The sequence below is a fragment of the Gopherus flavomarginatus genome, chromosome 15 (assembly GCF_025201925.1).
Source record: "Gopherus flavomarginatus isolate rGopFla2 chromosome 15, rGopFla2.mat.asm, whole genome shotgun sequence".
In the NCBI taxonomy this organism is placed as follows: Eukaryota; Metazoa; Chordata; order Testudines; family Testudinidae; genus Gopherus; species Gopherus flavomarginatus.
The window spans coordinates 3391989-3408408 of NC_066631.1; the positions used below are offsets into that span (position 1 = coordinate 3391989).

The following is a 16420-nucleotide window of genomic DNA, read 5'->3' on the forward strand; positions in this document are numbered from 1 at the left end:
ACAGCTTGGCGTATTGCAGCTACCACCTGTGTGCATGTGTGGGGTTCTGCAGAGATAGGTGCATTGAGTGAAATAGTCAGAACCACTCAGCATGGGCCTAATTTTGCGTCAACTATCCAAAGTCAGTCTCACCCATTGATTACAGAAGGCATCTAATCTAATCTCTCTCTCTCTCTCTCTCATATGGCCCCCAACACCAAAGTAGCTGAGCACCTCACAGTCTTTACTGTGGTTATCTTCACAACACCCCTGTGAGGTAGGGAAATGTTATTATTCGCATTGTACAGATGGGGAAGGAAAGGCCAAGTGACTCACCCAAGGTCACACAGATAATTTGTGGCAGAGCAAGGATTGTCTTCTCACTGGTGTAATTGCATCAGACTCCTGATTTACACTGGTGAGAGGGAAATTAGGGCCAGAGACGGAATTAAAAGATTCCCACTCACAGTTCATATCACTGTATGCAGCACCTCTCCAAGTGCCTCCCAGGTGTAAAGCACCAATGAATTGCAACCACCTCTGGGGTGGAGGACAGCAGCCAATGGGGAAATTTCAGCTTAGGACACTGGGGCAAACCCTTACTGTTAAGCAGAGCAGATCCCATTGTGAACAATGAATTCCCTCCTGTCTCTTTTCCTATTGACAGAAATTTGGCCCTCAAAGGCTGAGTCAACCTGACTGAACCTGGGAGCTGGGGAGTCTGGTGGCCAAATTGGCTAGTACACTCTGTCTGCTCTGCACCGCTGCAAAATAGCCATGAACCCAATTTAATGGGCCAGTGATGGCAGGTTTGTATCACTGGCGTGGCACAAGGCAGCAGGTGCCTATCAGTGCATCTGGCCCTAAGTGTTTCAGATCTGATGCTCAGGCCCCTAAACCGTCGCCTGCTACAGCAAGAATTGTTTGAAGCCAGGCAGTTCAGAGTGAAGCTTCTAGCTCCTCCATCTCCATTCCCCTCCCTGCATGCACAGGAGTTTGAATGGCAGGTACTGGTCTGGCACAGCGCAGCCACTCCCTGGGATGGATGGTCTCAGCTCACTTCGGCACCAGTGAAGCACTAGTTGCTAAAACAACACACCTATTGGACGCTACTGAGAATGATGCTTCCTCTTGTAGGGCCTGATCCTGCCCGGTGCTGGGGGCTTTCAAGACCCATTGGGCCCAATTCTCCACCTTGTGCGGTCATCTACACCAGGGCAAGGTGGATGTGAAGTTACCAGATCAGAATAGCTACATTTCATACCAACTTGACACTGGTGTGAATGGCGGTGCGAGGTGCAGGGCAATGGAGATGCTGCCCATTGACACCAGTGAGAGCTGTCGGGGCTCAGCAATTCCCAGGATAAAGCCCGTGTCAGGAGATCAAATAGAAAACACGAATGTTTCCATCATGTGACCTTCATGCCGCAAATGGACCCAGGCCAAAAGATGCAGGATGATGGTGGCATCCCTCTCTGATGCCTTTGTGCAGAGGTAATGGTGCAGCAAGTCTGGTGCCAGCTATGCAAGCAGGGTTCTGAGCTAGCTGTCTGTTGTGTTTGGGGCCAAACTACACACACTGGTGTAAATCAGAAGTAACTCCACTGACAGCAGTGGAGACAGATCTAGGAGAGCGAGGGTAGAACTGTAGTGTGAGCATGTAGACATGAAGCTCCATGCCGGAAGCCATCGTGAGAGAAATGCCTGATTCTGTGTTTATTAAGCTCCCCCTGCAACACATCCTGGCCCTCTCTGGTAATGTGGAGGCCTAGGAACTGAATAACCACTCCACGTCTCCCTTTCTTTACAATAAAAGATTAAATTTTAAATTGTGAACCCACATATATACACTGAACCATTCAAAACAAATGGCAGATTCCTTAAAACTATGTACGATACTGTGTCCCCGTCCCAATTCCATCTGCATAGCACTGAGCAGTAAGGATCAAGTCTCTGAGGGGTGTCTGACAAGGCTCCAGCCCATCTTCTCACTTCTGCTGCATTTACAGGCAGAGCTCCCTGTGGAGGTGGCTCTCAGCCTGCTAGAGCACCTTCAGGTCTCATATCCCCTCTTTAGTGTGTTGGGAAATATTGAAGATGAACCTGATTCCACTGGAGAAGTTCTTTTGGAGTCACTAGGTAGGCTCTGGAAGCTTCTGCTGAGTTCAGAACAGTTCCAACTGTCTGGGAGCTTTGGAGCCAAACTTTCTTTGGTTGTCTCAGCTCAGGTAGTGCCTTTGTACTGTGCTGAACATTGACATTTTGTTGCTGCCAAATTTTTATTTCAACAACCTGTTTTCAAAATTCATTCAAGTCGGTCCATTTTGGTTTAAGCTATATCAATGCCACGGCTTAGTCCTTAGTCCTCTTCCCTCAGAATTCTGCTGGAGGTAGTCCAGAGGCCAGTGGGGTTGACTGATATACCACAAGTGCCTCATATGGTCCACTGATTTTTGCAAAGTCTGCTCTGCTCTCTCCACCTCTCTGTTGCTTTGGGGTAATGGGGGCCCATTGTTCAAATCAATGTACAATGTTCAAAATCAGAGTCCTGTGCAAACCCTAGGAATATTTCAGAGGTGAATTGAGGCCCATTATCAGATATGAGAACTTGAGGAACTCCATATCTAGAAAATATTGACTAGAGTTGGATGACTTTGTGCCTAAGAATCATAGAACGTCAGGGTTGGAAGGGACCTCAGGAGGTCATCTAGTCCAACCCCCTGCTTAAAGCAGAACCAATCCTCAACTAAATCCCTCCCTTAAGGATTGAACTTGCAAACCTGGATTTAAGTAGGCCAGTGCTCAAACCACTAAGCTGTCTCACCAACATAGCACTGCTGTGGACAGCACTTAGGTGACTGTAACTTGCATCGCTCAGGAGGGTGTTTTCCCACAACCTTGAGCAACATACGTTAGATTGATTTAAGCAGGGGTGTAGACCTGCCCTGAGGTCCTGCCAGCATGGTAGTAGGTCTGTTGGAAGTTAACTCCTTCAACCCCATCTTCTTTGGCAAAGTAGAGTAAATTTCTAGCAAGTCTCATCCTTTAGTTGTTCATCTCTAATTTGCTGAAGTCAGCTGGCATATTGCTGACATCTTTTTCTAAAGTCTTTTCTTCTTCCATTGTTAGCTGTTTAACTGGGTCTCTGGATAGAGTGTCTGCTGCTATAAGTGCTTTCCCTGATGTGTGCTCAGTTTTGAAAGAAAATCATATTGATCATAGTCAAAATCTTTGAATTCGAGGTGGAAAGTCATTCAGTGGTTTTGATCACAATAATGCCTCTAAGGTCTTGTGATCTGTTTCTGTGTTAAATTTCAAGCCCAATACAAATGCACTGAATCTTTTGCAGGCCCATGTAACTACTAAAGCTTCCTTTTCTATTTGATTTTACTATTCAGCTTCTCGGTATGAATGCACCAGATCTCTGGTCTCTTTCTGGCTGCTTTTGTGTGAGCGCTGCTCCTAAACCATATGACGATGTATCAGCTGCAGTTGTTGTTGGATAGTTGACTGAGTATTGTGCCAAAACATATAGAGATGCTAGTAGTCCTTTTATAATATTAAATGTGTTTTGTTGTGTGCTCCCCCAGATCCACATAGTGACTGTCCATCAAGGAGAGCTCTTAAGGGTGTTGCTAGGTGAACTACATTTAGTAAGAATTTCCCAAAATTATTTGGCACCCCCAGAAATCTTATAGCAGAAACATCTTGGGTTCCATTATGGTGAGTGATACCTTCAGTTTGTCTGAATCTATTTCCTAATTATGTGTCCTACAAATTTTATCTGCTCCTTTTCCAATTCACATTTCTCATTCTGAGGGAGGCCAGCTTGTTGGAAACATCTCAAAATTGCAGGTAGTTGCTCATCATGTTCCTTTTTATCTCTGCTATATACCAACACATCATCTGCGTGGCAAAGGACACCTGGCAATCCTGGCATGATCTGAGAGATTCTTTTGGAAATGTTCTGGTGCTGAAGAAATGCTGAATGGAAGCTGATTGAAACAGTGCCTTCCAAATGGGATGATGAATGTAGATAAAGGCATAGATTCTTTAGCAAGAGGGATTTGCTAGAAGCCTGCTTTCGCATCTAATTTTGAGAACACTTTGGCCTCTGATCATTTCTTTCTCTGCACACGCTTGTATTAAGCTGCATAAGGTCCACATAAATGTGGAGTTTTGCCACTGGGCTTCAGTGCTACAACCTTCCCCGTGAACCGGTCAATGAGTTCTATCTGGAAAATAACTCCTATATCTCTAGCAAGGGTATAGAGATGTGGCATGGGGCTATGAGAGCAAAGGCAGTTGCAGATGGCCGCAGTTTTATTTTGTACTCCTAGCCCTGGGAAGATGTGTGGATATATCTCCTGTATGGTTTGCTTTTTGCCATTAATGCCATTCCAGTTTCTCTAGCAGGCATAGTCCTTTTTCTGATGGCAACACTAGTAGGGGAGTTGTCAGGACCTTGTATTGAATATATTACGTGTTGAAGAACTTTCCAGCCTTTCTCCAGTTTCCCAAGGAACTGGCCACAAACATCCAATGTAGTGTCACTAGTGCCACATAATATCTTATTTGGTCTTTGCAGAGCTCCATCCCGGGATCTTTATAATCTTTTTTTGGAATTGCAGTGACTGCTGCTCCAGAATCAATGTTAACTTTAAGGTTTTGACTGTCTAGATTCGTGCTTGTGTACCAATGTGTTGTCCATTCTGTTGAGGATATAGTCCCTAGATGTATGGACTCATTGTCATCCACTGAGAACACTCTCTCTCAGATAATTTCTACTACTTGTAGAGACCTGAATATAACTGCAGGATGTCCCAGTTTGTGGCATCTCCTACATTCTGCCTCTTTGGTTGCCAGGAGTGGCTTGGTGTCTTGCCACATCTTCTACAGCTTTCTAAACCTGGAGTCCTATTAAGGTTCTTTGGACACCCACTCTCTAGCAGTCCACTGTGCTTACATTGTAAATTTGGTCCAGCTGCTTCTTTCACATTTGTGTCTTTGCTGTGTCAGTGTGGTCTGTCGCAGGCTCCCCATGAGTCTCATTGCTCGTTTTTTTTCTGATTTCTTGCATTCACACTTTTGTGATAACTGGAAAGATGGGGGAAGAGTCAATCTGGCTACCTCTCTTGGGGGGATGCTGCTATGGAAAAGGAGGCAGAGGGACCAGAGCCACAAGTGAGAGAGGCGATCCAGGGGAATGAGAGGAGTAGGCAGTGAGGGAGCCAAGCAGAATGTCCAGAGGCATAGTGAGAGAGAAGTTAAATACCTGGATCATGTTCAGGGGGAGAAGAGTAGAAAATGCGGCATCTGGTCTAGCTTAAGTGTCTTCTGATGGCTGCACATTTTGAACAGTCACCTGGTAATGTGGGGTGCAGGGTGACAAAACATCTCTTATCTAGCCCTGTTTATCATTCTGGCCACACTGCAGATAGGTGCAAACCAAAGGCCAGGTCCCATCCTGTGTTGGGACAGTTTGGAATCTGTTCTGTCTCTGAACGGTTTGCCTCCATCCTTCCAGGATGAATCATGTTGCAGAAGGTCCTGGAGGAGAGAAAACCAGCAGAGTTCCTTGTGGTCCAGGACTGGAAATCCAGGGGTCTAGGTGGGTTAGGAACAAGGGGCATCTGCAGACCTGTGTGCTGGGGAAGGGCTGTATTAGCAGGTGGTGGTTCAGGTCAGAATTGTGGTACATTAACAGAGCTGTGAACAGCACTCCCAATCTGGAGTAACAGAAGGCATTGACGCTAAGGAGAGATGTGCATTGGCTGAACTTCACAGAAATCACAGAGTGAAACAGCAGGGGGTGCTATTGATCAGGACTGGTGGCTGGGGTCCAGCAGGGGAATGTGTCAATCCAGACAAACAAAATAATTGGTTGCCTTCAAATGTTAAAAAATATAATAAAATAAAATGTTATGAGGAAAGTCCTGCTCCAGAAACCCCTTCTGGAGCAGGACTTCTCTTTAAAACAATGTAGAGACTCTAGAACCCACAACCAAAGTTGGTGGCCAAGATTTTCAAAAGTGATATTGGAGACACAGCCTAAGATACCTTTTGACATCAGATTTTCAGAGACTGGGGGGTCTTCGCTTTGTCAAAACAAGATTGCTTTAGGGCATCTCCATTTGGGTGTCCAAAAACTGAGGCACCCAAAATTAGGTCTGGTTGGAAAATGTTTTTGTCTACTTCTGGAAATTTTGATTTTTTTACCAAAAATATTTCAAATCAGAAATGGTGCCTCATGGGAGCTGTAGTTCTGCTGTGGTATGCTCCCATTCTTCTCTATAGAATGAGTGCCCCGGTCAGACTACATTTCCCATGATGCACCAGTCTCCCCTCTTGGTCAGGGAAGGCAGTTGTATCATGGGGAGTCCCTGGCCATGATGCATTATGGGAGATGTAGTCCAGCTGGGGAGCCTGGCCCATAAAAGAGAATGGGGACATGAGGCAACTGAACTACAATTCCCATGAGGCACCGAAGCAGCATTTCCAAACTGAAATATTTTGGTTTTAGGGCATTTGGCTTTTTGATGAAATGTCAGAATTTTCATGGAAATCAAACACTTTTCGTGGAAAATTTTTAATCGAAAACGTCCAATTTTCTGCTGAAAAGTAGTTTTCAACCAGCCCATCCCCAAAAATCACTAGTCACATCTGAACATTTTGGCTGGTATTTTTAGTATTAGAAAATTGTATAAATTGGTTTTAGTGTATCTGTTTACAGAATGGAATCAGGATTGCTTGATTGCATGTCATAGACCCTATACTGTTCACTGTCAAACAAGATTCTCTTGTAGCTCAAGCAACAGGGTCCCTTGATGTAGGAGGATGTGTTGTGTGTATGGATTTGCTAAGTGCGTTTAATAGCTGCCATGGCACACAGGAGTTTCTGCTGTCCATGAAACAGAAGTATGCTGACCGGCTTGTTATAATTGGTCAATTTGGGGACCATGAAGGATAAATATTTTACCAGCACCACCTCCCTCCTTTTGACAGGTACAATCATATTTACAGTATCCTTGCCCTGATGGGATGTAGGTGCTAAAAGGGAAGAGCAGGAGAAGCCCTACCCTGCAGTTTCTAGGGCTGCTGCCACCCTCCCGGTTTCAACAGGAGTCTCTCAGAATCAGCCTTTATCTCCTGGAGGCTACTGAAGCCAAACTGGGAGATTTTAGGCTGCTAAAAGTCTGGCAGCGCAGCAGGGCTTAGCCAGTCTCCCTGCCTCCCTGGCCCTGTGCCACTCCCAGAAGTGGCCAGCACATCCCTGCGGCCCCTGGGGTGCAGGCAGGGGGGCTCTGCACACTGCCCACGTCCCAAGCACAAACTCCACAGCTCCCATTGGCCGGGAACTGCAGTCAATGGGAGCTGCGGGGGCAGTGCCTGAAGGCAGGACAGTGCATGGAGCCCACTGCCCCCACCATAGAAGCCACAGGGACGTGCTGGCTGCTTCTGGGAGCGGCATGCAGAGGGGCAGCATGCAGAGCCCCCAGACCCCGCTTACCTCGAGTGGCTCCTGGTCGACAGCGCAGTGGGGCTAAGGTAGTCTCTATCCCCGCAGCTCCCATTGACTGCAGTTCCTGGCCAATGGGAGCTATGGAGTTTGTGCTCAGGACGTGGGCAGTGTGTGGAGCCCCCCTGCCCGCACCCCAGGGGCCGCACTTGGGGCATGGGCAGCGCACGGAGACCCCTTGCCCTTACCTCAGGATCCAAATGTTTATGGAAACATCCCAGCTCCACAAGGGGTTTTCTCGCTGAATGGATCCAGAGGACCTCTCCCCTTTCTGAAACAGTCTTTTGTGCCTATCACAGACAGGACAAATCCCTGTCTTGTTGTAAAGTTCCATTTTACTTGTAAGAAGTTTGGATTTTATGCAGTTGCTGCTGATGGTTTCCTATTGAAAGTTGTGGTATTGCACAAAGCTAAACAATGGAGCATTGCATTGCATCACAACCAAACAGGACAGGGTGCCAACTCCTCCCTGACAAAAGGGCCATCCCTGGGACACATTATCCCGTGGTGACTAATTGTTAGTGCTAGTTCCTAAAGCCTACTTTCAGTATAAATACATTATTCCATAAATATTACCCCTACATACATCCTGCAAGGTGTACAATGTTTAACAATCTATGAGCTTTCTGTAGACACCTCATCTGTTATTCTTTGCAGATAAATGTCCTATAAGATGTGTGCTTGGTGGAGTGAATTTGTCAGGTGTGAGGTGAGAGTTGTTTGCAAAGAATAGAGACCCTTTGCTAAGGAACCTCTCGGTCACACTTAGGAACAGATTTTCAAAGGTGTTCAGGCGCCTAAGGATGCACATCAGTGTCCAGTGGAATTTTTAAAAGCACCTAAGAACCTAACACCCATTGGTTTTAATGCTTTTGAAAATCCCATTTGGTGCTCATCTGTATCTTTAGGCACTAACGTACCAACATGTGAGCCTCACATCCCCCCACCTGCAGAATGGGGATATTGGCACTTACACAGCTTTCTGCAGGGCTGTTTTGAGGGTTCCTGGGGTACAGGACAGCGAGACAGACACACAGAGTACCACTTTGTCAATCAGCCTTACTGGAATTGGAGTTGGAGGATCCTTGTTCCAGAACCTGACGAGGGCTGTTGTGGTGGCTTGCGTTGTTGCTCTGAAGACTGGGAGATGGTTGATTGATGTTCGGTCATTGAGTTGATGGCATTAGTCATAATTTCTCACTTAACAGAGCGGGCTGTGTGAAGGCTCTTCCACAGACTGGCAAGCACATTCTGGGGAGCATCAGCATCAGTGCTACGGACATCAGCGATGGCCCTTGTGTACTCTGTAGCCAGGTACTGTGCACCGGGATGGACCGGAAATAGCCACACCTGACTTGTTGATATCCAAGTGAGCACTGCAATGTGGTGCAGCACTGGAACTCTCTGGGTGATCCCAACACCTTGCCTGCCTGCTGCTGCTGTCGCACATTGCTCTCCCATCCATTGGCCACGATGCCGCAACCCTTTGGGAATTCCAGCAAATCATGGAAAACAAACATCTCCCCACCTACCAGGACCTCAGCGATATCCCTCATCACTGCTTGGAGCCGCATAGGCCCTTTTGGACCCACACGTTTAACATTCATCAGTGCAGCTTCAACCCTGAGGAAGCCTGGAAAGCCAAATGGCGTTCACAAGAAGTCACAAACAAACACCTTGTGAAAGACACAACACAGAAGAACCCCAGCTTCCATCTCCTGCAAAGCTCATGGGCAACCCTAAACCGCATCCACACAAACCATGGCAGATGTGGATACCTGCTGCACAAATGGAAAATGAAAGACTCTGCAGTGTGCGACTGTGGTCACCAGAACAGACCACGAAACATGGAACAACTCAATTCCCGATTCACAAATACAAAGGACGTATCACAGCGCTGCACTTGCTACTCCTGACGCAGTTATCTGGCTTAACCATCTGAGTGGAAAAACATCTATATCAGCCATATGAAGACGACTGGAATATGGGTCAATCAATCCAAACAGGCCCCCTAGGAGTGGTACAGAATTTCTGCGCCCCCCCCCCAACTGTGAAACTGCCCCCTCTTACTAGTTGGAAAGCCAGTGCAGAACTCTTGGCAATACCATAGCAGAGAAGGTTAGCTGTAGTCACCCTAAAGAGTGCAGTAGCGCAGCCAGTGCTGAGAAACCCTGGCCTTGATACCAGGGATCTCTCCAGCAACCCCCTAGCTTCCCCCCGCCCTTTGCTCAGCACCACCACTCAGTATCATGGTTCCTTCTCAGTCACAGCTGGATGCTGCCCCAAGACAGCCCTGCAGGTGCTGATGGATGTGTTCCCTGTGACTCTGGCCATGGAACAAACCATTAACTATGCTGTTGCTGCTAGAGCTCTCCGCAGTCTCTGATGCCATTGCCCAGCAGTTCATGAGCTCATGCATAAGGAACCTGCCAGGAGCAAAGTAGGAGCATTGCACTTGACCCAGTCGTTCCTGTAGGTCCTAGAGGGGCAGAATGGACACTATACATCCTCATCCAGATCCTCACGCTATGGAGTGTTCAGACCCCACCTCTTTAACATCTGTGGGAGAGCTCCGAGAGAGGGGGAATTACCATTGGGTCAGTGCAATCAGGGTACTCGGCTACATATCTCCTTCATCTGGGCAGCATCTGCAGGCATCAAGATGCCCCAGAAATAATCAGCTGGATGAAGAGCTCACTCTGTGTAGAACAGCTGAGAAGTGTGTGTGGGGGGGAAGGAACACTTCAAGGATCTTACCCAAACTCTCATCTCGCCTTCACTTGAAGGCACCATACCATGAATCATCATGATGGTGCAAAGCCCAGGAGTCGGGCCTGAATCCTCACCATTCCTGGGCACTTAGATTGCTGACAGAGACTCCCAGAAAAAGGCTATGCCACCATGAGCCATGCGCTCATCACCTTCAGGATGGGCCAATGCAACTCACCGTACCTAGGGTTGCAGTGCCTGCCATGGGAGCGGCGGCTGTCACAGCATACAGCAGCTCTGCTCATGACCAATAAAGGCCAATGCCACATAGGGCTGACCTACGAGAGAAGACCTTAAAAGCCAGAGGCTAAGCGACCAAGGGGAACTAGCGAACAGGGGACTGCAAACAGGGGAGTTTGAGAAGGAGTTTGTGGGAGGGAGATGTAAAATAATCACTCTGGTTAGTCGGGCCACATCGCCAGTGCCAACGCTGCTCCTGTCTCCTCCATCAGCACCTGTATCCAGACAGAGAACCTAGCCATGGATGCCTTTGCCCAGATCCTGGTGTGGATTTCCAGAGACTGTGGCCTGCATTTCCCACTCTCAGAAAGCCAGGCTGAGGGGACCATCCAGTGTGAAAGGTGCCTGCTGGTGGAATCTCTCAGGAAGCAGATGGGAGAGCTACTGGAGGAGATGGCTCAGCTGAGGAGCATCCGTGCCCACAAGGAATTCCTCGAGAGTATTCATGTGGAGACATCCAAGGTGGAGGAGGCTATCTAACTACAGACGACTGCTGTCACACCACCAGGGAGGAGGATATGGCTCTGTCACAGGGAGGACACTGGCTGCTGGTTACTTCTGTCAGAAGGCAATTCTCCACCCCTACTCCCAAACTACCCACCACAGTGATGGAAAACCGATATGCTACCCTGGCAACGAGCAACGAGGAATCACCCCCAGAGGAGGAGGAGAAGCCATGTACCCCCAAGGCTTGGGAGGATCACAACCACTACTCCCAGGAGGAAACGTAGGTGGTTGGAGACTCTCTTCTGAGGAGGACGGAGGCACCCACCTGTCACCCTGACATGGCATCCTGGGAGGTACGCTGCCTGCTAGGGGCCTGTATCCGAGATGTTACAGAGGGATTGTCGAGGACCGTCTGGCCCTCTGACTACTACGCCATGCTACTCATCCACGTGGGCACTAATGGTACTGCAAGGTATGACCCTCAGCAGATCAGAAGTGACTACAGGGCTCTGAGAGGAGGGTGAAGGAGTTGGGAGCGCAGGTGGTGTTCTCTTCAGTCCTTCTGTTAAGGGTAGGGGCCCAGGCAGAGACAGATGCATCCTGGAGGTGAATGCCTGGCTGCGAGGATGGTGTCTCCAGGAGAGCTTCGGCTTCCTTGACCACAGGGGATGCTATTCCAGCAAGAAGGACTGATAAACAGAGATGGGGTCCATCTATCAAGGAAGGGGAAGAGCATATTTGGATACAGACTGGCTAACTGAGTGAGGAGAGCTTTAAACTAGGTTTGAAGGGGGCAGGTGACCAAAGCCCCCAGGACATGGAGACCTGGGAGAAGGTTCGGAATTTGGGAGGCGCATGGGCTGTTATAGCAGGGATAAAGGAGAGACAGGACAGAACTGGGAGTGAGGAATCAAATCAGTATCTTAGATGTCTGTATGCTAATGCAAGAAGTATGAGAAATAAACAGGAAGAACTAAAAATGCTAGTAAATAAACACAACTGTGACATAGGTGGCATCACAGAGACTTGGTGGGATAACACACATGACTGGAATATTGGTATAGAAGAGTATCAGAGGGGTAGCCATGTTAGTCTATAAAGTGCCGCAGGATTCTTTGCTGCTTTGGTATAGAAGAGTACAGCTTGCTAAGAAAGGACAGGCAGGGTAAAAAGGGAGGAGGTGTTACCTTATATATTGAAAATGTACACATGTGGACTGAGGTTGAAATGGAAATAGGAGACGGACTTATTGAAAGTCTCTGGATAAGGAAAAAAGGGGTAAAAACCAAGAGTGATATCATGGTAAGGTCTACTACTGACCACCTAACCAGGAAGAAGAGGTGGAGGAGGCTTTTTTAAACAACTAACAAAATCATCCAAAGCTCAGGACTTGATGATGATGGGGAACTTTAACTACTCAGACATCTGTTGGGAAGCAACACAGCAGGGCACAAATTATCCAACAAGTTCTTGGAATGTACTGGAGACAATTTTTTATTTCAGAAGATGGAGAAAGCTACTGGGGGGGGAGGCTGTTCTAGATTTGATTTTGACAACAGGGAGGAACTAGTTGAGAATTTGAAAATGGAAGGCAGCTTGGGTGAAAGTGATCATGAAATGGTAGAGTTCATGATTCTAAGGAATGGTAAGAGGGAGAACAGCAAAATAAAGACACTGGATTTCAAGAAGGCGAATTTAGCAAACTCAGGGAGTTGGTCAGTAAGATCCCATGGGAAGCAAGTGTCTAAGGGGAAAAATAATTGAAGACAGTTAACAGTTTTTCAAAGAGACATTATTAAGGGCACAAGAGCAAACTATCCTACTGCATAGGAAAGACAGGAAGTCTGGCAAGAGACCACCCTGGCTTAACCAGGAGATCTTCAATGATCTAAAAATCAAAAAGAGACCTATAAAAAGTGGAAACTAGGTCAAATTACAAAGGATGAATATAAACAAATAACACAGGTATGTAGAGACAAAATTTGAAAGGCCAAGGCACAAAATGAGATCAAACTAGCTAGAGACATAAAAGGTAACAAGAAAACATTCTACAAATACATTAGAAGCAAGAGGAAGACCAAGGACAGGGTAGACCCGTTACTCGATGAGGGGGGGAAAACAATAACAGAAAATGTGGAAATGGCAGAGGTGCTTAATGACTTCTTTGTTTCATTTTTCACCAAGAAGGTTGCTGGTGATTGGACATCTAACATAGTGAATGCCAGTGAAAATGAGGTAGGATCAGAAGAGGCTAAAATAGGAAAAGAGGAAGTTAAAAATTAGTTAGACAAGTTAGATGTCTTCAAGTCACCAGACGTCGATGAAATGCATCCTAGAATCCTCAAGGAGCTTACTGAGGAGATATCTGAGCCATTAGTGATTATCTTTGAGAAGTCATGGAAGATGGGAGAGATTGCAGAAAACTGGAAAAGGGCAAATATAGTGCCAATCTATAAAAAGGGAAACAAGGGCAACCCGGGGAATTACAGACCAGTCAGCTTATCTTATGTGCCCAGAAAGATAATGGACCAAATAATTAAGCAACCAATTTGCAAACATCTAGAAGATAATAAAGTGATAAAGTAACAGTCAGCATGGATTTGTCAAGAACAAATTGTGTCAAACCAACCTGATAGCTTTTCTTTGACAGTGTAACACGCCTTGTGGATAGGGGGGAAGCGATAGATGTGATCTATCTTGACTTTAGTGAGGCTTTTGATACTGTCTTGCATGACCTTCTCATAAAACCTGGGAAATACAACCTAGATGGAGCTACTATAAGGTGGGTGCAAAACTGGTTAGAAAACCTTTCCCAGAGAGTAGCTATCAGTGGTTCACAATCATGCTGGAAGGGCATAACGATTGGGGTCCCACAGGGGTCAGTTCTGGGTCCGGTTCTGTTCAATATCTTCATCAATGATTTAGATAATGCCAAAGAGCACACTTATAAAGTTTGCAGATGATACCAAGCTGGGAGGGGTTGCAAGTGCTTTGAAGGATAGGATTAAAATTCAAAATGATCTGGACAAACTGGAGAAATGGTCTGAAGTAAGTAGCAGCAGGAGAAACCAAGGTTCAGACAGGGGGGCTCTCAGCCGCAGGACCATGGCTGCAGAACCTCTTACCAGCAGGGATCAGATGGAACCCCAGCCTAGTCACTCACAGCATGAACCCACCTCTTGGGTTAATGTTCCCCAGGTGATGATGTCCCTAAAAATATTGGCAGCAGCAAAAGTGGAAGATGGAGAGAGAAGAAACATCCTTAAGTCTATCATCGCCTTAAACTGAACTGTGTCTGGTGTTAGGTACCACTGTGGTAGGGGCCTAGAAAGACCACAGAGGACAGGACAGGACAGATTATGCAGAGTAAAGTAGGTGCTAAGGACTCCATTCTCCAATGGCAGATCTCCACTCGAATTCGGCCTGGGTATAGCTAGTGATGGGGAGTGGAAGGGCTGATAGGTGCCTTGAAGCAGGGTTCTCAGTCTTTTCCTTTCTGAAGCCCCCAACATGCTATAAAAATGCCACAGCCCACCTGTGCCACAGGAACTGGCTTTCTGCATATAAAGCCAGGGCTGAAGTTATTGTCTGGAGCCCATATCACAGGGGCTCCCATGAAGCTACGTTCTTCAGGCTTCAGCTTCAGCCCCAGGTGCCTTGGCTCAGTGTCCTAGGGTTCAGCCCCTTGAGTGGGACTTCGACTTTCTGGCCTGGGCCCCAGTGAGTCTAACACTGGCCCTGCTTGGCAGACCCCCCTGAAACCTGCTTGGGGCCCCGCCTGGGGGCCCCGAACCCCTGGCTGAGAACCCCTGCCTTGGTGGGTACATGTTTCTCTCTGTGGCAGGGTGAACTCGTGCTTGGCTTGTGCATCAGTGGCAGATTTAGATCCAGACCTTGATTTTAACCTGCCCTCCTCTCCAGTAGATCAGGGTTCTTTGCATCCTGGGGCTTTGCTCAAGCTCCTCTCTCCACAGTAGTCCTAGAGCTTGTCTAGACTACAGAATTAGATCAACTTAATTTAGGTCGACCTACAGCCTTGCCAGTAATTCAATGGGCTGTTGGTGTCCTCCTGTGGGTGGTGCGTGTCCTCACCAGGAGCGCTTGCATGGACTGGAGCAGCACACTGTGGGGCACTGACTGCTGCACAGAACTCACAGCTGGAGCCCCCCACCCACCCCGGGGTGACAGCCCGAGCTGTGAGCCCGTGGCTGTGCAGTTTCGCAGCAGGGAGCCGACCAGCAGTGAAAATGACATGCTTGGAATTTCACAGCTGCCTCCAGCTCTGAGGAGCAAGGGGCTCCCTGCTGTGAAAGTGAGCTCCCCCCACTACTCACAGCAGGATGCCCAGCTGAGGCAGGAGAACGTCTCTGAAGAGCAGGAACATGGTGCAAAGCTCTGGCAGGTTGGAGAGTGGCTGTTACTCTCTGGCCAACCCCAGGGCAATAACTACTATGCTGGGCTGCTTTAGTCATCCCATTGACCCTGTCTGGGAAAATGGGGGACAATGCTGTCCACCTGCAGGGGCAGGCATACCCAGTTCTCTGTAAAATCCTCCTCCCTACTACACAGGTGTCTCACAGCACTAGCTGGCAAGGCCTCCGCGTGCTGGCTGTGTCACATCCGCATCCCACCCACAGCGGTGGTGGACAGCGGTGGGGGCCATCACTTGGGCATGTCGTCCAATCTCCAGAGGTGTGAGGTCTCCCCAGAGGACTGGGTACGGGAGCTGCTCATCACAGGGAACCCCTAAAATGTGTAAGCAGGGTCTAGAATGAGCTCTTCCCTGACATCTAGTGATGAGCTGTGGAAGAGGACTTCAGGAGCTGATCTCGTTTGCATGGGCACACCCACCCTGCCTAGGTGCTCAGCATGATGGAATTGCTTGCCCAAATGATCATTTTTGTTTGGTGTTTTATCTCCCAATCTCCTTGTTATTGGGGCAGGAGTAATAAAGGATTGTTTTCCTTGTCATGTGAATCAAAGGCAGCAGAACTGTACCTGTCATAGCCTGATGGAGGGACTCACCCTCAACTAAACAGCACTCGCTAGGGCGGAGACATGGGTTGATGGGCCCTGAAGACTTCCTGGTAGATTTGTGGGGGTTTGGCAGGACAGTTAGTAGCAAGGTGCAGTATTTGACTGGTAGGATAACTGGCAGAAAGGTACTGTGATCAACTGGTAGGGGTGTGTGCTCATCAACTGGCAAGGAAGAGCAGAGCATGGATTAGCTGGTAGGGTTACTGGTAGGGAGACATGCATCCAACAAAGTGAGTATTCACCCAGAAAAGCTCATGCTCCAATACATCTGTTAGTCTATAAGGTGCCACAGGACCCTTTGCTGCTTTTGGTAGAGAGATGTGGCAATCAGGTGCCTGGAAAGAGGAGCTCTGATCAAGTGCCTGGGCAGTAGAGTGAGTAAAGTGCCTTCTTACTCCCCTTCACTCAGGGCAGAAGGTGAGATCTGCA

The 16420-nt window shown here is 47.8% G+C and overlaps 1 protein-coding gene across 1 annotated transcript in view; it reads left to right on the forward strand.

The window, feature by feature from the left end:
• DTX1 (deltex E3 ubiquitin ligase 1) overlaps nucleotides 1–16420 on the forward strand; it is a 96480-nt gene that overhangs the window by 76449 nt on the left and 3611 nt on the right. Inside the window, exon 4 of the mRNA XM_050924365.1 lies at nucleotides 15524–15671. Coding sequence (XP_050780322.1) covers nucleotides 15524–15671 — 148 coding nt within the window. The remainder of the gene's footprint in view (nucleotides 1–15523; nucleotides 15672–16420) is intronic.